Raw genomic sequence first — 25,065 nt, forward strand, 5'->3', positions numbered from 1 at the left:
ACGGTACTTTTGTTTAACTTTCATGTCTAGAAGTTTGCCAGTTTTAATAAACTAAACAATACTGTATTTGACAGGCAGTGGCAAAGAAAAACCCGAGCAATTTAACAAATTTAAAAAAAACATACATGTTACTAAAACACGCAAACACATGTTTTATTAGCTGGTCTTGATCCAAGGTTTTCCATAGAAATCAAAGAAAGAAAGAATCTATTGAATTATGAATCAAGTTTCTGATTTTTTCTGATCAGCATTGGTGTATGTGTATCATAGAGATCCTAACTCATTTTTTTAAACAATTAGCTCTGATTCATCCTGTCTACTTATTTATAGTGTCTAAGTTACTTGATTATACATAAATCAAATATGCCATTCAGATATGGTTTGTACATACAATACAATCAATCATGAAATCATATTTATCGTGTAAAACTGGTCTTAGCTGTAAGGGTGACTGTTTTCATGTTTCCCACGAATAAAACCGTGGCAAAAAATGTAGGTCGTACTAAAGAGATAATCCTACCGTGCAAACTCATGGAAAGCATGCAATTTTTTTTTCAAGCTTGGATTTCATTTCTAAAATAGACACGACGTTGCGCGTCTGTTAATATGTCACCCTGTCTTTGCACATCGTGGAAATATAGTGTCTAATTTACTTAATTATCACATAATCAAATCTCCTTCAGACTCCCTGTCCCCCCTCCTCTCACCCCAATCCCCATCCCCATTCACGAATCATATCTAACGTGAACACTGGTCTTTAGCTGTATCGGTGACTGTTTTTCATGTCCCCGAATAAAACCCTGGCAAAATGAGTCGCAAAGATATCCTACCGGCAAACTCATGGAAAGCATCAATTTTTTTTCAAGCTTGGATTTCCATAGACACACATTGCGCGCTGATAATGTCACCCTTCTTTGCACATCGTGAAATCATTTTGTCTTTTGTTTAAATAAATGTACACATTCTCACGTCCTTTCCCCCCCACACCCCCCCCACCCCCCCCCCCCCCCCCCCCCCCCCCCACACCTCTCAGCAGCTTTCAGTGAGCGCCTAACTTGCAAATTACACTATTTCATTAGAAAATTTTCTTTGAAGTAGTTTTCTCCTGTGGTCGAATGTTTCAATATTCCAAAGATATTTAGCTTCAGTCGAAATAATGTCATTTTGTGTGATCGTATTGTTTCATAAAAGTTGGTGAAATCAAAGCTCTTTTCTATTCGTCTTTCATTTTTTCTATTTTGTTTACTAATTAAACAATTATGAACGTTATTATTGTAAAAACTACATTGAATCGTACGTCAGTTGTCGGTAATTCAGTTCGTAAATAACACGGTTTAAGTTCATCAGAACTTTAAGAAATCCACAAGTTTTTTTTATTTCTTGGTACACTTTGAAGTAAAATGGAAGCAAGAAGCCTTTACCCATCACTTAAAATTATATTATGTTTGTTTATAAAGTCAAGAATACCTACAATGTGATAATAATTGTCATGCTTTGGAAATATGCTTATTTGCCCTAAAGTGAAGAAATGAAAAGTTTACTATTTTCACTATATGTTCAATATAAGCGACGGTGATACTTTTAAAACAAAATTGGAAGCAAGAAGATGTTCAGTTAGAATAAATATTTTCACATATAATTGAAGAGAAGAAATTGAAGTTTTCTGTCATATCTGGTAAAATATTCACAAACCAAAAGACATATTAGAAATTAATCATTACAAATAAATTTCCTATATAATCTATTGCTCAAAGTAATGTCAATAGGGAAACCAATATTGAGTATCGGATAATTTTCAAGGGGGACAACCTACTATAATAAGCCAGTCAAATATAGGCTATATACCAATAAAAGAATTTGTTCTTTGTTTCATATAAAATTCCGCTACTTCAGACCAATTTTGTTACAGTTTCTAGATTTTCACTCCGTCGTAGACCTATTTTCCACAAGATATCCATACATTTGCTTCGAGAAAACGAAAAGAAAAAGGGGTGTTGAATAGTATGCAGTGAAATGCAAGTCAACTGAAGTCAGGTACCCTCATATTGCCGCATTTCAGAAAGCGGTCCGCAGAATAAACACCTACTTTCGTTTTCAAGTAAACAACTCGAAAACATGCGAGTATTAGCATGAAACGTGTCCTATTTTATGTAAAATTCATTCCACGAGTGAAATAATGCCCATTTGGCCCCCGATTTACGCGCAAATGCGCGAAAAATGGAAAAATTAGGATCTATTTATTAGGGACTTCTTTCGACTACACCACGGAACTACACCACGGAAGCACATTTTGGACCGAATTACTGCATTATAACCTATAAGAGATATCTTTTTATCAAATTTCATAACATTTTCATCTCTGTTTTCAAGAAAGATGTAATACCGAACATGTTAACAAGTTTCATTGTGAAAATTCGAGATTTTAGAGAAATATAGACATTTAAGTGAGGCCACCCCTACCCATTTTCTGGGCTATATTTAGGCTCTGTGGTCGCTTCATTGTAAATGTTGGTAAAAGTTTCACCTGTATGCATTATTTTTCACTTTGATTCTGAAATATCATTCATTCCGTCATGAATATGATTCAAATGGAGCATTTTGTCAATTTTCACACATTCTGGAGACAAAATATTGGGTTTTCTATTGCAGAAATTGCTGCCAAAATAGGCGCATCTACTCAAAATATGGTCAATTTTCAAATTTTTTCAAATTTAATGATTATTTTGCATTGAAAACATCATTTTATAACATATACAATCGATTTATGCCTATGAAGACTAATTGCAATGTGTTTCAAGAAAAGTCTTATTTCAGCTCTTATAATAAAAGCTGGGGATGACCATATCCTAAACTTTACATCTTCACTGTAAAAACAGTAAATTCTCATATGTTTCCGTAACATAAAGTTTGTCAGTAACTAAGTTTTAAAGCCTTCTTAAGAAACATAGCATTTATTTCAAAATACATGTATCTAAAAAAATATTTTTTGTTGTCGAACGATCTGGAGGCATGCTGCTTTAAGTGCTGTGTGGCGGCCGTAAAAAGTCGCCCCGACTTCATCTCAGTGTTGTTATATTTTCCGGTCTTTCGGAATCATTGATTTCATCTCTTTGAAGATTGAATACTGCTTAAGCCGGTGCTAGGGGCGTTGGCAGTTGCATTTTCCATTACTGCTCATGAACAGACTCAATCAAACCGAGTCTGAATTTTCACTGTTTACATTATTCTCGGTGCTTGCGACGGATCTACTTTCCAGATTATATTTATACTGCTTTACTATGTATTACATTTATGTTCCTACCCTTTTTTCGGCGAATCAACAGCCCTGCATAAATTAGTCACGGCTCAAAAACGTGGCCGACCTATAATTTACCTTGTCACTGGACTTAATTAAAGTTGCTGGAAATGAAGCATTGCAAGGATAAGCCTTGCAGTTGTTCACCATGTCAAATTTTAAACGTGGTTTTTACTTTTTAAATGTCAGTTACATAGTAAAGCAGTGTTGATAGACGGGTGATTTCGTTATTTCTTTGTATGATGACAATTAAATATTATAACTGAAGGAGCGATTACATCTCCATACATGGATGTTCTGTTTGGAGCTTTAGAATGTACACACTGTTGTAAATCATAATATATATACCAATTTATTTTGAAGAAGTAATAAAGTCTAACCTGCATTAGTGGTCACCTGTACACAGCGTGACCCTGCAAAGAACCGTCATCTTTAGGGAAGTAATCTAACCTGCATTAGTGGTCACCCGCACTTACAGCGATCTTTAGGCCCGATCGTTTAAATTCCCTAAAAATGAACCTTTATATGGTGTGATCCTGTCTAACGCGGTAAGCGGCCAACCAAAAAATCATCTAAATGCGCTATACCGATCACTAAGAATCTTATGAAAGTTTTCGCTACTGTACCAATATAAATAAATTTCCAGATAATAAAGCAGTCTAAAATACCAAAATATCTTTGAGGTAATGATTTTTGTTTGTTTGAGTACATCTTTTGCTAGTGACAAGCTAAATTTGCTGAAACGGCAATTAATCGAAACATTTTATACACTGCATATGGCACAGTTAAAAAACTTTAGTAATACAATAAGAAAGTTCAGGATAAAAAGTTATTAGACCTTTTCGGCGTAAATGGAAATGTACACGACACACGCATTTTGATCAATTTCGAGGGGTTTTCTCAAAACACTGGATAGAACCAATTTTAAATAGCAATAATTTTAACGAATAATTCAGCAAGTTAACATACAAAACAAGAACGTACGTGAGAAAAAGTCTGGCACATAAACCAGTTCTTCCTTGTGTGGTCATGACTATGAGACTTGGTATTAATTTTAACTATGGTACGTGTTCCGGTGTTGTCTGGAGAAAAGACGCATGTACATTTTGATGTTGATGATTTATATCAAGCTTTATTTAATTTGAAAGAGAATTTTAGAAAGAGCTGAAAACGATAGTTATTCACGATGAAGGACAGACGGACGACGGATACCGTATGCCTCACGGGTCTTCGGCACCCGGGGAATAAAAACACTGCTGCTGGTTAGTTCTGTTCAGATTCAATAATAAGGGCACGGCCATCGCACATTTAGAAGAGCTTGGGCTGTCATATAAACAGACTGTGCTTTCTATATAGATTATTGTATTTTGAAACACGTGTACTGCGCTGCATAATAGATATTTCTATTAACTTAGTCATTTTTGTGAAAAAAAAAAATATTTTTGAAAAACAGTTCGAATTTTCTCTATGATATGACCATGAGCAGTGTAAATTTTGTAAAACAACAACAAGCTCACTAGAAATCCTCTCCCACCTGTTCTGAAGATTTTTGTCCATTACCAGAAGACGATGTATGGCATGCCAAAATGACACTTATAGCGCCTAAAATGCCCACGGACTTTAACCCGTGGGCCATCATAAAATTAGTTATGCCATTATGCGTAGAAGTCACTCACCAGCCGTTCATTGACTTTTTATTACATATATTTTCTTCCTTTCGTATATTGATTTCTATGAAGGTACGGATATTCCAATAACTTAGCAAAAACGTTCTATACATAGTAAGAGAATTAGCAGCTAGAAAGCCCCCACCCCTAGCTCAAAGGTGATAGGCGCACTTGGAGGTCAAAGACTGTGGGGCATTTTCGTATTGGCTCGTAACCTCTTCATAGACGGATTGAAATTCAATTAACTTGATGTAAACATTCACTATGACAATGATAATGCAGCATGTCTGTTATAAGACTAGTAAGAAATATAACACTTGATCAAACTATTACACATAGACATCCGTTACACTAGCGTTCCTTTCAATAAAATGACAGTGTTGCTATAAATACGTTTTGTCCGTCGAAAAATAAACAACAACAAAAAAAAAACATTTTCTTTTGACTTAAATTATTTATCAAACACGCTATGACAAGGAAATCCATATTGTTAAAATTGAAATGTTCATGTGTGGATAATGTTATTTATTATAAACAGGAGTAGAACAACTGATATATCAGCATGTCAGCTTTTTGGGTTCCTCACATTACCACCCAAGCAATGCCCGAACCAGCAACAGTAGAGAGCAAATGATTTGAAGTCTGCGACTTCAACTTACAACTTGGCCGCATGAGCCCAAATAAACTGTACACTGTTCAAAAAAGGTAAGTTGCATTATTTTCACTTACCTTTCACCTCTGTGGGTTCGAGCCCTTAACGGTAAATGAAGTATCGGGAAGCAAAAAAATCGTAATTCAGGCCCAGGATAGAACCACTGGCCTTTCGCATGACAGCTGGGTGACTTCCACAAATGGCGGTACGAGCTATCCTCAAACCCACATAGCAGAAAGTTAAGTAAAAAATAGTGAAAAAATTACGAAGGCGGGTAAGCTGAATTTATACTTAAGGGGACGCATATATTGCTACATTCACAGTTCATACAGAAATGCCGAAGGGGTGCATATTCAAGAAATCAATGGTGGGAAAATAAAAAACATATTCCTAAACTGATATAATACTGATGGACACCTGTAATATTCAGTATTTTGTGGATAAGGATGTGGTACTATGAATGTAACAGAGGTCTTTGTGAAAGTACATTCAACACAAAATATTAAGCTTTTGTACAAGGAAAAAACAGGTTTTTTACAATAACAGTGTTCCAAATAATGTTGAAGGGATGAGATTTTCTTTCTTACACACCAGGTTTGCTTAAATATGTAAAAATTTAACCCCACGTCATTTCAGCTCGGGATGGACGCCATATTTCTCATTGATAAAAATGTAAACAAAAACAATCAGAGTGGGATTAGCATTGCAAGGGCATAACATGATATTCTACACAATGAATACCTTAGAACAGATATCTAAGATGCTACACAGGTCAGGTGGGTTAAATGCATAATGGCGATCACTTGAAATTCATCTTGAAAAGGTGGTTAATTTTAGTTTATTTACATGGTTTTTAATTTTCCCACGACTTCTCGGCGATTCACTGCAAATGTATTACTGCGCCGGACGAAAGGTAACTCTAATAAACAACGGGAGACAACTTAGGTGTCAGCACGTGTACGATTTTTAAAAAAAACATGTCGATGATTATAATTTCTTATCAAATAATGAATCCTATTCAGATATTCGTCTTTAATATTAGAAAATTATTAATTTCTGTGGACATTTGTCAAAAAATATTACTTACATTGGACTACTTTGCGCATCAAACTGGTTTCCGCTTCAGTTGTGAGGCACTTCCGTTATACTTTTTGACAACAATAACAAAACACAAAATGAATCAATAAAGTCACTTGTAAACCGACTGCTACTTAAATCAGTGTAAGTAAAGTTGTTGTTACAACATTATACATGTTCGTTACGTTATGAGATAAAGTTTATCTTGAACTGCATAATCCATTAATTACGTTTAGATGATACTGCATTTACAACTTATTTGACCCCATTTTTTACGTGAATGACAGCATTCTCGTGCAACTCGTGCAAACAGAGTTATGAAAACTATGGTGGAGAATTCAAGCACAAATTATAAATGACATTAAAGTGAGGATAACTGTATATTCGTCCAGTTTTGATCATTGACATGCCTGCTGTGTATTAGTAACTTTTGTGAAAAAGATTAGAATGTTACTTTTGTTGATTTTTAAGACAATACATTTTCAAAAGTTTGTTGAATGTGTTTTGATATTTAAGTGCATTGTAGTTCATGAATACCAAGTTAAAAATTAATAATGGCAACATTTCTAGGCCCTTATTGTAAGCCACTAGACTTCTGTAACGATAAATGTTTAATGTATTAAGGGGAATATACTCTTTTAGTTTTGGAATGTGGCATTCCTTGACCACCGTATCTTTTCTTATGCACTACTTTGTAAACAAACTAAATAATGTGTTTTAGCTTACATATGCGAAATGAAAAGCAAGACAGTGACCATATTTCACATTCTTTCTTTAAACTAGAATCTGTAGGACATTGATAAATGTTTGGACAAGGTGAAGCACTATTATTTTCGCACCAAAAAGTCTTAATTGTTGACTGAATGTACACAATAAGTCTTATCTAATTCAACAATAACTTTCTTGTTTCAGTTTTCTCATTTTTATTTTAGTGAGCAATCCTTTATGTACTTATAACAGTTGAAACAGTATCCATTTCATGTACCAAAACCTTGTACTTTTTTGCAGGTAAATTTTATCATACCCCACACACTTTTTTCTAATTTCAAAGTATGCGTCCCCTAAATAGGAGAAGTGAAAACTGGTACCAAAAATACTTGCACATTCAATGCTATGGATCCATTTGTAATTCATTTACATTCTGTGAACGAGCTACTTTGAATATAATAAATAAAGATAAAACCGTTTTAGTGTATGTAACATTCTCTATAAAATATGTTCAAACGACGCTTTTCATACATGTATTATTTCAAAACACTGGCGTACATGTACACAGACATCACTTTCTATTACATGTAACATGTCGTTACTCGATTCTCACGAGAACTTCGTGCGTCAAAACCTGTGACATTTTAGAAGAGGCCCGTGCAATGAATTTAAATTAAGAGTGTATTTTTTCATTCACTGTTGTGTAGTTTTTTACGATAGAAAGAATTAAGATTTCAGTTAAAAGTTACGAAAGCTGAAGCAATGTTATCTTCACAATATGCACCAAAACGTTTAAGATAATAGCTTATCAATCGCAAACCTGTGTTGAACTATAGACGGGTTAATAGTACAAACTATGGACCAGCGATTTATATGAGGACTAACTATTCAGATAGATCACTGGATAGGGGACTACATTCTAATAAATCACTACATAGGGGACTACATTCAATTAGATATAAAGATAAATTTAAATATTATCACAGTTTACATATTTAAAACAACAATTGTAATTATGATTTTCAAACTCTGAAGCTCTGTACCAAATTATAGATGATATACATGATCAGACATAGCAACAGAAAAGACAATTCGTTTTAACCCTTATATAAAAAGTTCCTGTAAAATTGTCGTAAAAAATCCATAACACGGTTTCAATAGCTATTATCAACTGAAAAGAGACACTAATTTGGTAGTAATAAGGCAGACAAAATGAAAACACGTGACTTGTGTACGGGCCTCATCAAGATAAACCGGCTATAAATACTGGCGCATTTGATGCACCACGCCACTCTTCTGAGGCAGACGACACTGTAGCAGACGACAATGCAGTTTAGAATCTTCGTCCTAGTGTGTGCCACGTTGGTATGTGTAGCAGAAAGCAGATTGTTTGCTTTCCGACAAAGGACTGCAAAACCGACCCTGCCCATGCCTGCAGAGTCAAGTACAGAAGAAAATGAAGGTAAGAAAATATATTCTGTAATATTTTTGTTGAAGTTGAAGGATTTTGTTTTTCATGCGTAGGTTGATTGAAAGTAAATGCTTCAGTCTATAAGGAATGGCATATCACATAATGATAAAGGTTGTATCGATACATAATTATACGTTCATTTTGCAATGACACGTGCACTTATGTACTGCATATTTCGTGTATACCATACAAATTCTTAAAGTAAAGGCTACATTGCTGCCTTGCAAAAGATCGCGTGGTTCCCGCCCGTGCCTCAAATATAGTCGAAGAGATACATTGCAAATTTTTCCGCTATTTAAATCTGCAGGAAGTCGCCACGTGGCCAAAAGCCACCAGTCCTTGTCCACGTGGTCGTGACTTTCACTTAATTCTGACAATTACAGAATTTCTCACCTCTGGTCATTGCCACGAGCCAATATAAATTGAATTTCAGTACAAAATTGTTCATTCAAATTAAATATAACATGTAGGCATAATTTGAGAGTTTGTTTTGATACCTCAGCTCTGTTGAATATATGTTTATTATTTCCTGTTTTATTAACGACATGCCAAATTGTTTTAGACCAAACAGGCTTTCACGGGATATGTTCTGTTTTGAACAACCGGTTTTGTCATGCTGCAAGTACTCAGTGTCCCAAATTCGCGTTTATCGCCCCCTTTCCCCCTTTCCCCTTTTCCCCCACCTCCTCCCCTCCCTCGTGATTTATTATACTGGTCAAACACAATACCTGAGGAAGCCATCCAGCTGGCTTACGGAAGTTCGGTGGTTCTACCCAGGTGCCTGCTCTTGATGACGTAATGCACGGAAGGGCACCTGAGGTCTTCCTCCACCATCAAAGCTGGAAAGTCGCCATATGACCTATAACTGTGCCGGTACGACGTTAAACCCAACAAAATAAAACAAACCCAATACAGAACTTTATTATCTGCCACTTAGTTATGCGGACCTGGAAATCTACCGGCTGTCAGGCTTCGGAATGACCACCTTTGATAAATGAAAATGCCAGCAACTTAAGCAGTTAAGGTGAAATATATCTAAATTGGAATATATATTTTATTTACTCTAACTTTAAATATGTACATTTATTCTCGTATATTTCTTTTCAGGTCCCGAAATGCCTTTTCCTACCAGTATGCCTTCAGGTCCAAGATTCCCAGATGACAGTGACAGTGAACACTGGCCATACGCTATGATGGAATGTAAGTTTATCATTAAAATGAGCTTATATAACTTTGGACCGTAGCTAAACCTGCTCCTGTACCTTCGTTTTGATGGGAAAACGAATTTACTAAGATACAACAGTGCATGGTTAGTTTTAAAACCTTATTATCATTCTCATTTCCTTTCGTACTTGTTTTAAAATAAACTTTCAAGCATTTTAGGTGGACGGTTCGCAAATCCTTGTGCAAGTCATTGATAAAAGAACTTGCAATCTACTTCTGGTAGTTTAGGAAAGGTCTTTTAAATTATGGTCGTTTTTACTTATTAAGTTGAAGATTTGCATGCAAATTGTTCCGTACAAAATCTGACTTGTTAGTTGAGTTGTAAATGACCCTTGTTCGACTTGGAAAACTGTCGAATAGTCAAGTGCGATGTCTTATGAACAGCACTTGCCAAGAAAAGACATTTAACCGTTCAAATTCATTAACGTCCGAAGAATGCCGAATTTCCGAATGAGTTTACGTAAACACACGGAATTTCCCGAGTGTCGTACTATTTGCTGCTGTTCTAAAACTGTACAATTTTCTTGCATGATCAGCTGTACAATTATATTGTTTAAACACAACGACTTGTAATTACATTTTATGACACTGTGCAAACAGAATTCTTATCGATGCATATAAATAGAACTTTTGATATCGTATTTGTCGAAAATTCGTCAGCAGTTGTACAATACTACACAGAATAGAACAGTAAAATTAGTATTGTTTAAGGTAATTCTGCACGTTTGGATCGAAATTATTTCTACAATGTAGAATTTGATTAAACTCTGATTTTTCAAAACTTCAGAATATACCTAGAAAATTAAGCAAATAAAAAAAGATAGGGTCGTGTGCTTGATTTTTTGCTGCACTGATTTGAAAAATAGGGACCTCACGCAATATTTCGTAATAAGTGTCTATGGGAAAATCATAATTTTCATAACATTTTCTACAATGTAGATTTTGATGAAACTTCTTACAGTTGTAAGTAAAAGCATGGCCTATAATTTGATGAAATAAAATGTATAGGCCCGTGTGCTACTTTTTGAGATCTTTGACCATGATTAAAGTAAACCGGACATTTCGCGCTAATTTTAAGTCATTATTTTGAATTGTTTAACATGTGATATGTTTTAATATCATATTTTGACTTTAGAAATATGGCAACAGTGCCATTGTAACAAATTAACTCGCAGGTTGCGATTAATTCATAAAATGATTTTCATTTCCGTACGCTGAATCCTGTCTTTATTCTACGTTTTCCGGAAAAACGACGTTACGCAATCACTTCTGGATTACCAAACGTGCAGAACTACCTTAACGCTTAGGAAATGAGCCAGTCTCGTCCTAGGTTGTTATTCGTTGGTGCCAGCCTGTGCCTGAAATAAAATATAGATTTTATTTATGATCGATCACCTTCACGCCCAAAATGTTACTTTCAATTTCTTTTGTTTTTTGACGCGTTTATAATTTTAAATGTTTCTATTTTAGTTTCGAGCTTGGTTGGAAGGTGTATGACTGCTAAATTCATGCAGAAGATGATGCGCAACAAACGTAAGTTTTTATTCCACAGAATGTGGCTCGCCACGTTGACAGCGATAGTTTGCTTTGTCGTTTTATATACTCAGTACAATTAAAAACGCACACTTTAAGTTATCAGATTTCTCAAGCTAAATCCGATTTTCATTTCAAATTTTCAACACTTGAGTATCAGTGTAAGAATTTTGGAAAAAAAAATGTGTTCTGTGACTATTTTTATCGCAGTTATGGCCCTTGGATAGTTTTTGCAATATAGAGGATGGCACAGTATATATGAGCATCCTTGTCCTATGGATACAATTCTAGTTCTTTTTATTGCGTATTTTGATATGAAATATCCTGACGGCATTCATGAAATCTGGAATAATCATTCAGAAAGGGCAAGATATTAAATTTGCAAAATTTGGCGTTTTTAAATGTACTGAGTTTGCTTCTAAAATTTCCCAGATCGGTTAAATTAGACAATGTATAAGAAAACACGTATCGTTGTATATTTAGGTTTAGGCCTGTGACTAAAGTTAAACTCATAGTCAAGATTTGCGTAATCCTGTTCAACTAACCGTTTTTAGCTCTTTTATTGGAATAATAAGTAGACTTATCACAGCCACCACGGCGTCGGCGTCGGTGTCACACCTTGATTAAGTGTTTCGTACCAGTTCCTATTCACTAAACTGTTTGAAATTATGGCTTTGAAACTTTTATCACTTGTTTATTATACGAGTCTCTATCTGTAGGCAAGAGTACATACTCTGTAAACAATTTTCGCTGAATTATGATCCTCTTTGGACTTGATACTGGTTTAGTTTTCGTAGAAGTCCACGTTGTCAAAGTATTTGACCTGTGCTTTTGGAACAGTGAACACTTGTTAAGGTTTCGATGGAGGCCTTGAGAAACAAAAATCAAACAACACCAAATCATAGAAAGAAAGAGTTGTTTGACATGAAAATTGAACAGCATGTAAAACATGTATATTACTTTACGAAACAAGTGTCAGTATACTGATATAAACATTGAATTCCGGAAAAGGGCTGCCAAAAGGGGCTCCACTTCCGGACAGTTAAACGCCTTTAAAAACTCACCATTTTCAAAGAACTGTTACACATGTTTGTTTTGATGCATTTGCAATAGCGTGCGAGTGGTGAAATTTCGCATAACAAGGTGGAACACAGTTTTCAGCAATTGTTTATCTTTATTTCTTTACAAATGGCATTCATTTCAAAGGGAGGCAACTGTTTTCGATTATTTTAAGTACAAATGGCATTCATTTTCAAAGGGAAACAACTTTTTTCCGATTATTTTAAGTAATCTTTGAGAAAAGTTGTCTCCCTTTGAAAATGAATGCCATTTGTAAAGAAAAAAAGATAAACAATTGCTGAAAACTGTGTTCCACCTTGTTACGTGAAATTTCACCACTCGCACGCTATTGCAAATGCATCAAAACAAACATGTGTAACAGTTCTTTGAAAATGGTGAGTTTTTAAAGGCGTTTAACTGTCCGGAAGTGGAGCCCCTTTTGGCAGCCCTTTTCCGGAATTCAATGTTTATATCAGTATACTGACACTTGTTTCGTAAAGTAATATACATGTTTTACATGCTGTTCAATTTTCATGTCAAACAACTCTTTCTTTCTATGATTTGGTGTTGTTTGATATTTGTTTCTCAAGGCCTCCATCGAAACCTTAATCATTACAATCTCCATCTGTAGGCAAGAGAACATAACTCTTTCGAGTATTTTGGCTGAATTATGGCCCTTTATGGACTTCGAAATCAAATTCTTCGTACCAATCCATATAGTCTACATAATGTAGGCAAGACTACATAACTAGGACAAGGACTTTAGCTCATTTATGGCCCTTTTTGACATAGGAATTATGTTTCGGATGCCATTACATATTTTGTCTAAACTATTAGATATATATGGTTTTGAAACTTTGAACACTTGATTACCATCATGGTCACACGTTGCCATTATACAGGTACACTTTTTTGTCTTATATATATTCTTTTTGTCTGAAAAGAAATAAAATTTGATAACTTTATTTTTGTAAAACGTTCTAATTTTGGAAGTCGACTGTCCTTCCTTTCACCTCGCCTATCTAGCTAAGCTTCGTTGTTTTCGGTCAAAATCAGCCGTTATTTTAACTGAAGTGCAACCTTATAAATACAGTCTTCCTCCTCCCCCCCCCCCCCCCCCCCCCCCCCCCCCCCCCCCCCCCACACACACACACACACTTTATTTCCGATCAATAACTGAAGAACCATTTTACCTAGAACCTTCAAACTTCATAGGATGGCAGGGCTTTTGGAGTAGAAGATCCTATTGTTTTTGAGGTCATTTTCTCAAAGGTCAAGGTCACGGGGGTCTGGACATGGAAAACCATTCCAAGCAGTAACTTGAGAACTAGACCCAGAATGTTGAAACTTCATAGGATGATTGGACATGCAGAGTAAATGACCCCTATTGATTTTGGTGTCACTCAATTTTAAAGGTCAAGGCCGCAGTGGACAGAACATGGAAACCCATTTCCGGTCAATAACTTCAGAATCATTTGACCCAGAACCTTCAAACTTTGTAGGATGATAGGACTTAAAATAGATGACCCTTATTGACGCCATCAAAGGTCAGGGTGGCAGCGGGCTGAACATAGAAAACTCTTTCCAATCAATAACTTGAGAACCACTTGACGCAGAATGTTTAAATTTTATAGGATGATTAGACATGCAGAGTAGATGACCCCTACTGAAATTGGGATCACTCAAAAGTCAAGGTCGTGGGGGCCTGAACCGTTTAAAATTCATAACTTGAGAACCACTAGGCCTAGCATGTTGAAACTTAGTGGAATGATTGGACATGCCAAGTAAATGATCCCTGTTGCAGCCAACCATCAGTGTCTCTTTGACTTTCGCTTCTGTCCCTTATTGACTTCTTGCCTATACGACTATGCATTGGGTGAGACATGTGCTTTTTTTACAAAAGCATCTAGTATAATTCACGGTTGGCTTTGTGGCCGAGTGGATAAGGCCGCTAGTTTGAACGCTCATCTATGTGGGAGTTATTTGGGAAAGTCGTGCAGCTGACTCGATTATTGTTTCCATGTCTGCCAAAATGCGAGCTTGTGACTGAAATAATGTTAGGAAAGGCACGTGTGGTCTTCCATATCTTCTGAATTGTGTCGGTGATACTTCAAATCTAGCAAATAAAAATATACATACGTGTACTACCAAAATTAAGGCATTTGATCAAATCACGGATAAATCTGAAATGTTGTTCACCATTTTGATGTCAACATTTCAAGATATGGACGTATACGTGTATTTTATCTTTTCAGCTTCGGAAGGAATTCTTGCAGAAGCCTGCCCTCATGTTTTCCACATAGCCAAGCTTTATGCCGTAAGTCTAGATTTCTCCCCTACTGTTCCGCAATTGTATACAAGGGAGACAACTAGCACATAATACTGTATATAGTTATCTCTCTTCCTAATGATTAATTTCATACTGTATATAGTTATCTCTCTTCCTAATGATTGATTTGATACTGTATCGTCTTTACATATTTATAACATATTTACATATTGTTATAATTTACATATTGTAGGTTAACATTTTGTACTATTGTCTGACATTTACTTTCATTTTACAAAGAAGGCGGATGATGAAACTAGAGAAAAGGCAGAGGAATATACTAGAAAAGTGTATCATCTTTTGCAGTGTAAGTTGATTTTAAAGCTGCTACTTTCATTTAGACTTTAGACTTTTGAGCACTTAATTAAGATGTTTTATTCTAAATTCTGTCGGCAAATTATCTTAGAAACGAAATTTTTTGTTTGTTTTTTTTTCTCAACAAGAGAATGCAACCTTCTGTTGTCTGTATTGAATACGTACTCGAAGTGGGATATAGAACTGTTTAAATCGCTTTCCTGCCTCTTTTATCTTTTGGTCTGTGAAGCATTTTTGTGCCTAGAATAATGAATCCTTTTCATAAAATGTTTGTTGAGGCTATACCCCATTAAGACTGCAAACATTTGAATTATTGCCTCTTATTTGTGACAAATGTACCAGTGGGGGCACATCCTGTGTCCTACAGACACATTCTAGTTGTCTTATCTTTCAAATTTCTACATGGAGTTATTAAATGGTTTTGACGATAATATTGTGGAAATGGTTTGGACGATAATATTGTGGTATCAGTGAGACAACACGTACAACTCTAGACTGTTTTTTAATTATAGCTAAAGATTGAAGTTTAAAGGGCAAGTTTCATGTCTGCTCAACACGTTTCTGCATCGCTGTTTAGCTCAAATGAGATTAAAGAAACCATATCCGGATTTCACAGGAAAGTGTCCTTGGATGGTACAACTTGACGAAAGAATTTCTTTCAATGCAGACTTTGTTGTCATGACAACAAAAACGCTAAAGTTCTACCTTTTTATGCCTGGTCTTTTGAAAGTAATAAAACCATCAATAAGTTGGGCTAGCAGTCCTCTGGAAGTTTAATTCCAAGTAAAACAATTCAACCTTGACCTTATGAACAACTGATTCAGCAGAGAACTTTTATACAATTAGATATGGAAAGAACTAGGTGATATTTATGTATCTAATTCTATTTCAAGGTGTGAATCTACAGGCTGAACGGGAAAAGTTAGAAGCTTTGAGAAATCTTCGCGGCCCTTACAAATCACCGATAAAGGGTAAGTTTTTCAGAACATTACAAATAGATGCAACAATTATCTGGGACGTCTTCGTGTAAAGACAGCAATCTGAAATGATTTTAAGATCAAACTTTTGTAAACCAAAAAAGTTCGTAAGAATACCTTTTTATTTTCATGCCCCCGGTGTCGAAGACCCGAGGCATAGTGCTTGGACTATCCGTTAGTCTGTTCGTCAGTATTGTCTACTCAACTCCTCTTACAGTTTTCAACCAGTTCAAATGAAACTTGGTATAAACCATTAGCATGAATTTGACATGCGCATATTTTCAGGTCTTCCATGTCCGAGTTATGGCCCTTTTGAGGTGGGGGGTGGAGGTTGCCATATTGTAACTACGTTTGCACCTGACGTATTCAATTCCTCCCACATTTTTCATCCAATTTAAATGAAACTTCTTATATATCATGAATTGGACATATGCATGTTTCCAGAACATACATGTCCAATTACTTTTTTGAAATCTGGCCCTTTTTAAAATTGAACTAAGCCGTATTACAACTACATTTGTACCTTATGTATTCAACTCCTTAGTTTCCACCGAATTCAAATAAAGCTTGGTATTCGTCTTCAGCATGTCAGCATGAAGTGGACATGCGCATGTCATCGAGACTTTCACATCCGATTTTCTCTTTTTGACTTGCCCATATTTTAACTGCATCTACATCTGAGGTCGTGTCACCTTACATTTTCAGTCCAGTTTAAATGAAACTTGGTATACATAATCATAGTCGGGATTTTCATGCCTGGTTATTTTGACATGTCCCTTTTGGGTTAAGCCGTATTGAACATTCACTGTGTCAACTGTACTCGATATCTACGGTTTCCATCAAACTTAAACAAAATGTGCTATACATTGTCAACATAAAGTGGACATGTGCATATTGTCGAGACTCAATCTTTTGAGTGATGCCCCGTTTTGGACAAATACATCCGTACCTTTTGTCCATCCAATTCAAATGGAACTTGGGCCTCATTATCAGTATGAAGTATTGTTTTGTTGCAGTTGGCCTTTTTTGACTTAATTTTATTTTATCACGAATTTTCAGTGGCATGTTTCATACAGTGGCATCGTTCTCGTTTCAATTGTCAAAGTGTGCAATATGCTATCTGTCCGGAGCTCGAACCCAGGACCCCTAGGTTACAAGGCGAATGCCGTATCCAACAGAGGAAAGCAGCAGCCTCGTACATATACTTCATTAATGTGACGAGTTCGTACCATGACACACGGCATAAACACTTTCTGTGGATTTTTGTACTGAAGTTGTAACTGGACGAGTTTTTGCCAACCGATATGTCAACTCATTTCATGTTGAAAGCAATATGATTACCATTCAGTTGCGATTTGTGCTTACCATGTTTTCGTAATGGTCATATTGTTTTTGAAACAGGAAACAAGCCAGAAAACAAGCCAGGAAACAAGCCAGGGTCAGGAAACAAACCAGGAAACAAGCCGGACAATGTCTTCTTTGAAGAGGCCGACTATCTATTTGAGATGTGTGAGCGGGTTTTTGATGACGCGGAAAAATCCCTGGAAGATTGGGAAGCGAGATTGGGCAAAGAAATGGAAAGCGACGAGGATTCAGTAGAAAACGTTCTACGTAAGGTTTATCCATACCTCGTGGAAAGGGTACGTTTCATTAATAATAATAATGCCATTACATAGATGTAGAGTTGCCACACTTCATAACATTCCAATAGCCAATTTTGATCAATGCTTTTTAAACTTTGGCCTGAAACCATTATCTTAAATACATGGAACATATAAATGTCTGTAGTTCAACATCTATGTCCTCAATTTGACAGTACTTTCTACAGATCTAGACAGTTTATCAATGCGCGTACATACATCATTACATTGATAGGGCAGTTTGAATATTAAGTTTTAGTCTAAGTGACGCAACGTTGCGTCAAAAACGATGCTAATTCTGAATCTTTGATATCGTGATATTTGCAAAAAGAAACATTGCCGTCTTTATTTCGTTAGAAATTTGAAACTGATCATATGATTGTATGTTTGTTTGGTTTACATTTACTGTTACTGAGATTCCATTTAAATTGCGACCAATTTATTCTTAATTATTACCAAAAATATCGAGACCTAACAGAACAGCAGTACGTTTTTAATAAGTTAACACAGAAATTGTTCGCACTTTTTTTAAAATAAGTAATATCTAGATATGCTTACGTAATATTTAACTGGTTCTGTTGTCGTATATGAAATTTTGGTTAAAGGCGTGTTCGTCGTTTTTGTTTTACTAATCGTAAGAAAAATACTTTTACGGCATATTTGCATCAAGCTTTATGGATATTGTTACAAATAGTGTGGGTTTTTTTTTCTATCGAAAAATATAACCTCATTATAAAGTTATTATTGAAGCTTGCATCAGTTCAATGTACGCCCAATTTTGTTTTCTTGAGTTAACCCCTTTTTGAGCGAATATATTCTGATTCTATATCAGTATCGTAAGGGATATTTGAAACATTGACACTATAATGTTTTTTTCTTTCCACAGCGTGGATAAAGGAACAAGGAGCGACGATGGATGGATTAATAGTCTGAAATGTTGTTAGTGCCTTTTGTTAGTCAATATAATTTGTTTATTACTGTGGAATAGTTGTCTGTTATAAAATCTAGATTAAAAAGTTAGAAGATAATTTTGTCTCGTCTTTTTTCACATTCTCTCCTGATTATAAATGTGGTCCCTTGATTTCAAGTTACGGACCTGCCATTATTCATTTTGATATCGATTCATGTATGGATATCACAAATTCATAGCTCGACTATTGGAAGAATTGCGAGAGCTATTCTACTCACCAACTTGTGACCCAACATACCCGTCGGCGTTACATCTTGGTAAAAGTTTTGCGTGCAGTTTTCATAACAACCTACCCGCACAACGAAGTTGATAACCTTGGTTGAATTAAATCCGAATTATGACCAGTTTTCGATTTGGTTACACGCAAAACTTCCCATAATAATCCGTCATAAAGCCTGCTAAAATAGTTAGGAAATTCTTGGTTAAATTTAATACAAATTATGGCACTTTTTTCACTCGGAAAAATCGGTTAAGTTTTGAGAACAACTATCGAGTTGTGTCTCGATAACACTGAAGATTTCCTTCTCATAAAAGGCACATACATACCTAAGTCAGATCTCTTAGTTGAACATTTTACTTAGAAAATGTGGTTGATTTTTTGTATGCAAGATTCACTGCCACAATAAAATTTTAATTTCTAGTTGTAATAAAATAATTCAGATCATAAGTCGTGACAAGTTATGGTCCTTCAAATTACAAGTTGACGAGCAGTCGAGCGGGTTTGTATTAAGGACAGCTCTTGTATCAATTTTTACATTAAATTGATACTTGTTGAAACATGAAATTCGATTATCAATTTTTAAGCCCCCGGTGTAACAATCTGAGGCAGTTCGTCATGTATTCTATTGCTAAAGTTTTCATTCAGTTCCATTGAGACTGTCGGGACTATACTATTTTGGAACTTTTTAATATTACAACTTAATTTAAACCTTTTGTACTCGACTCCATACAATTTCCAGCCCAATTCATCGAAACTTGGTATACACCATTTAGACTGCAGTTGACATGTGTGTTGTCGGGACTTTCCCGATAGTTTGTCCCCCAAATCTTTTAAGAGGGCACTTAAGAGTTCCCCCTTGTCCGTCCCATCCGTCTGTCCGAAATTGTGTCGTTCATATCTCAAAGTATTTGACCCAGAGTAATCAAACACCACAGGATTGTTATTCACGGGAAGTTGTGCACCTGGGGTTTTACCTTGGATCTCATACAGCCAGACCAGAGTTATGGCCCTTGACTTAGTAAAAAAAAAAAAAAAAGGCCTAAGTTTCGCATGTATCTGAAAACGTATTTGACCCAGTAGTATGAAACATTACAGGAATATTATTCAGAATGTGAAGTTAAGCACCTGGGGCTTTACTAGAGATATCGCTTGGCCAAACCATTTAACGCTTAGCCTTGCGTTTTGAGGAAAAAATATCAAACACCAAATCATAGAAAGAAAGACTGGTTTCACATGAAAATTGAACAGCATGTAAAACATGTATATTACTCTACGAAACAAGTGTCTGTTTACCGATATAAACATTGAATTCCGGAAAAAGACTACCTAAAGGGGCCCCACGCCCACTTCCGGACAGTTAAACACCTTTAAAAACTCACCATTTTCAGAAAACTGTTACATATGTTCGTTTTGATGCATTTGCAATAGTGTACGAGTTTTGAAATTTCACATAACTAGGTGAACACAGTTTTCAGCAATTGTTTATTTTTATTTCTTTACAAATGGCATTCGTTTTCAAAGGGGGACTTTAACAGAATATTTTAAGAATCAGTCGTACGGGACAGTACGGCAGAACATGTAATGGTCCGGTAAAATATTGGTAAAGATGTTGTTCGTTTATCAAATATTTCTGTGTTTTGATGATATACTCCTAAACCTTCAGGCACTTGACAAAAATAATTGTATGCTGAATAAGCATAAACATTGTCGCAAATAACTCGATGTATTTGAACATAATAGGAATATTATTCAGACGTGAAGTTGTGCACCTGGATTTGGTTCCGGATTTCTTTCAGTCAAACCAGAGTTATGGCCCTTATCAGAAATATGCATAAAAGGGATACAAAATTGTGTCGCATGCATTTCAAAGAAGTATTTGACTTAGTCATAAAACATTAGGAATTGTTACATAGCATGTGAGGTTGCGCACCTGGTGTTCTGTTTGGGATTTTACTCAGACTGGAGTTATGCTCATTGACTAAGTGGAAAAAGCACAAGTTTGTGTTTACATATATCTTAAAATATTTCATTTAGTCAAGATGTAGGAATATTATCCAGCATGTGAATTTCTGCATCTGAGTTTTTATTTGACTTTGCAAGACGAGAGTTGTGGCCCTTGACTTCGTCAAAGAATAAGTCTGTGTCCCATGTTTTTCATGGTTGAGGAACACCCTACATGCATTAATTCAAGCTCGGATGGGAACCTTGATAGAATTGCTGGCATGGATGGCTTCCTCATTTGAAATATTTAACACCAAAGTTGAGGCTTCGAACCCACAGATGTACAGGACAACCGAAAGTCGGCTACCTTCGCTTTATAAAGTTACCGACTTTTACTTGTAACAACAATAAATTGCTAAGCACCTACGTACATAAACTGAACCATAATTTCGAAAGAATGTTTGTGTGGTCAAGTGTTAGATTTACCTTCGTTATCGGAGATAAAATTCACATTGTTCAAATTAATCGAATTTGATTCAGATTAATGGCGACCACTGAGAAAAAATTGTTACAATTGCTAAAGTAAAAGATATGTTAGTTAAACTTCCGTTATGCTTTTCATTTTATGTCAAAAATAGAAAACACAGCTATCCAAATACATATTAGATATTTAATAGATATTCTTTTGACGAGTGTTTGAGAAAACAATTTTCACAATATATCAATATACTTTAGTTTCATGACAAAAATGTGGGAGCCACATTATAAACAAAGATATTATGACCCTTTTAAGCTGCAGACACTGGTAACCATAACAACAATATCTTGTAAAGTATCATTTCATGTCATGATCTATCTTTTTCGAAAAAAAAAATCTGTCTTTTTACCAATATTTTTTAGCATTGAGGTATTTCTACAGGTTCAAATCTTTTTTCTTTTTTTTTTCATCATTAAAGAATTTGATAAAACCCTGATTTTTCATATCTTCAAATATACTTAGAAATTTGGCAAATAAAAAGATCATGTCGTGTGCTCGATGTTTTGCGAGACTGATTTGAAAAATTTGGACCTCACACAAGGTTTCATAATGGGAGTCTATTGGAACATCACATTTTTTGGACAAATTTAACGAACAGAAATGTAGATTTTAATGAAGCTTCTCACACTCAAACATATGACCTAAAATATAGTGAAATAAAATGTAGGTCCGTGCTTTTTTTATATATATATATTTGCATATGATTAAAGAGGCTCATACATTTCAGTCTGTATTTAAGACATTATTTGGAATTACTTGACATGTTTTGATATCCTATGTTAACATGTTAACTTTAGACAGATAGAAATATTATGTTGTAATAACTTTACTCATGCGTTGCCATTAATTCATACAATGATTTTCATTTCTGTACACCGAATTATCCGGATGAATGACTTTACGTCATTACTGCCGAATTATCAAACGTGCAGAACTGCCGCAAGAAAGCTGAAGACTTTGTCATAGAATTTGAATATGCGCATGCCCGGAAAACCGGAAGCAAATGTTCAGATTTTACGACAACACGATTCATTCCTCTCGACGATTACTTTAATATGTCTCTGAATCGAATCTAAATGACTGACGATGAATAAATTACCACAACAACGCTACAAAACATTAATGCCTAAGAAATGACGGTACAGACGTCATGACGTTCATTTCTTAAAACAACATGTTTTGGAGATACATGAAAAAAAAAAATGATAAACTTATCAGGATATTGCTTAAGAACTTACGATATATCTTTTAAGCTTAGATTAGACAGCAGATGCAGGTGTATACTAATTCGAGACCTCTACGGATAAGGGTGAAACCGAAATAAACTGAAAAGTATCAAATAATATTTTCTTTCTTCTTTTAAAATAAAATAAGGACCTAGATATTAAAAGGTTTACTGAAGAGGCAGCTGCAACATTTAATTTCTTGAAGTACAATGATTTGCTTTAGTTCAATATATATTTAAGGCTTAGCACTACGTTTTGAGAAACAAAAATCAAACAACACCAATTGTTTCGTAAAGTAATATACATGTTTTTACATGCTGTTCAATTTTCATGTTAAACAACTCTTTCTTTCTATGATTTGGTGTTGTTTGATTTTTGTTTCTCAAAACGTAATGCTAAGCCTTAAATCTACTCTATAGTGACAATGTATACTATGTCATTAAGGACAACAATGCTAGGTGCATTAACATGTAACCAGAGGAATTTAAATGCAACTTAAAACAATGAGAGAAACCTCAGATGACAAGGATTATAAATCTCTTACGGACACTTTAACATGTAGTATATAATATCCTTATAGTGTTTATAAATATTTTCACTTTTTGAACATTTTAAGTAAAATTTTTACTTCGCTGATTAGAATTTAATGTAATTTTATACAATATTACAAAAATCTAGATGTAGTCCGCCCGCTCAGCTCAAACATGGAGAGTGCGTATCTACGAATCACAGGGCAAGGCTAATATTCGGGTTATTTTGGATTTGCAGTCTCAATCAAGAAACCTAAACGTTTGGTGTATGCATGAAAGAACCACAATGAAAATAATATAAATGTTTAGTGTAGACTTCCACCATTTTTTTTTCAGTGGAGATGTTTAATATGAAAGTACAGACGACAGACAGTGGGCGATCACTAAAGTTCATCCTTGAACACTTTCTGCTCAAGTGATCTTAGAATACAAAAACAATGAAGGTCGAGAGATTCTTTTTTTTTATCTCCATCGTCTTTAACTTCCTTTCATAATAATTATTGAAATGTCAAATCAAGAGGTTTTTTTTCGTGGAACTGTTTAAGGACTGTTTCTACTTCTGTCTGTCTTTGCAAAATTGATTATTTAAGTACTGTCAAGATCATGCTAATTGTTTTAAAGATTTCAAGAGACTTTTCTGCCTCTTAAGAATTGTTCAAACTTTAAGAGGTTTTAGTTTCAGTTTCTGTCACAATATCAGTTAATTAATTTATTTTCTATTACATACTGTTCCATATTGTTCACATGTATGAATTTTTTTTGGTTTTGCATGATCAGATCATAGATTGCTGACCTCCGTGGCCGAGTGTTTAAGGCTGCTGACTATCGAAAGTAGAATTCGTTCATATGAACTGGTTTATGGAAGGCCGAATGATCTGAGTTTGAAATGCTTTCATGCTTTCGATTTCCGATTCTAAATCATGTAGTCATAATTGAGTTTTATCGGTAAACTTCGTGACTCAGTTGAAAGAAAAACTTCTTTTGACTAAAATTGCTACTGTCTACAGGCGAGATATGTTCGGTTCTACAAAGGTATTTAAAGGCAATTTTTGCAGCATTTTGTAAAAAACCAACGTCTGAACAGTCTCTTATAATTCAGATTTTGTATGGAGATGGTTAGCAAGTTAGGCAATTTAGCCAAGCATGTAACATTATTTTCCAACCTTAGTTATATCTAACTTAAACCTAGTGTAAAGTCGATAATACAGAAACGTCAGAAATCAGACGACAAACCACTCGAAAGCCATGATATTTTGTTGATTTGTTCAACCTTGAAAAACATATGTTTTTACAGCCTTGATACCAATCAATAGTCCACAACTGTCAAAGAGCATGTGTGCTTGCACCGGCAATTTCTATTGACATCTTTTCATAGACAAGTGATCATAGTAGGGCTTATCTACTAAATTGATATATCGTTTAATACATGTGCGGACTCTGTTACCAAACATTGAAAGGAAATTAATTGAAACGAAATTCGAAAGGATAATGCATTAGATCTACTTAACCCTTACTCTGCTAAATTTCTATACCCCATCTTTCAGTTTGAACTATTAACTGTTAAAAGGGGTGATTATCAAAAAGATACAGACTGAATAGTGAACATTGCGGATATTTATCAGAATCAATCCTGTCCAGCATGATAAGTGTTAAATTCAATTTGACGTTTTTATAAATATCTGATACCAGTAAA

At 35.1% G+C, this 25,065-nt stretch overlaps 1 protein-coding gene across 1 annotated transcript; it reads left to right on the top strand.

Moving 5' to 3' along the window:
- Positions 1 to 8,680: 8,680 nt before the first annotated feature.
- Positions 8,681 to 18,969, top strand: LOC123534450 (uncharacterized). Its single transcript, XM_053518877.1, has 8 exons — positions 8,681 to 8,861; positions 9,978 to 10,070; positions 11,565 to 11,627; positions 14,942 to 15,003; positions 15,256 to 15,322; positions 16,224 to 16,301; positions 17,709 to 17,947; positions 18,834 to 18,969. The coding sequence occupies exons 1-8, from the start codon at positions 8,726 to 8,728 to the stop codon at positions 18,840 to 18,842; spliced, it is 747 nt and encodes a 248-aa protein (XP_053374852.1). The 5' UTR covers positions 8,681 to 8,725; the 3' UTR covers positions 18,843 to 18,969.
- Positions 18,970 to 25,065: the final 6,096 nt, after the last annotated feature.

This window comes from Mercenaria mercenaria, chromosome 12 (assembly GCF_021730395.1).
Source record: "Mercenaria mercenaria strain notata chromosome 12, MADL_Memer_1, whole genome shotgun sequence".
Lineage (NCBI taxonomy): Eukaryota > Metazoa > Mollusca > Bivalvia > Venerida > Veneridae > Mercenaria > Mercenaria mercenaria.

What these genes read in the sequence shown, in the direction of transcription:
- LOC123534450 (XM_053518877.1), top strand. Translation starts at nt 8,726, where the DNA reads ATGCAGTTTAGAATCTTCGTCCTAGTGTGTGCCACGTTGGTATGTGTA. An exon ending in AAGTACAGAAGAAAATGAAG is followed by an intron (nt 8,862 to 9,977) that starts GTAAGAAAATAT and finishes ATTTCTTTTCAG; the next exon opens with GTCCCGAAATGCCTTTTCCT. An exon ending in GCCATACGCTATGATGGAAT is followed by an intron (nt 10,071 to 11,564) that starts GTAAGTTTATCA and finishes TTTCTATTTTAG; the next exon opens with TTTCGAGCTTGGTTGGAAGG.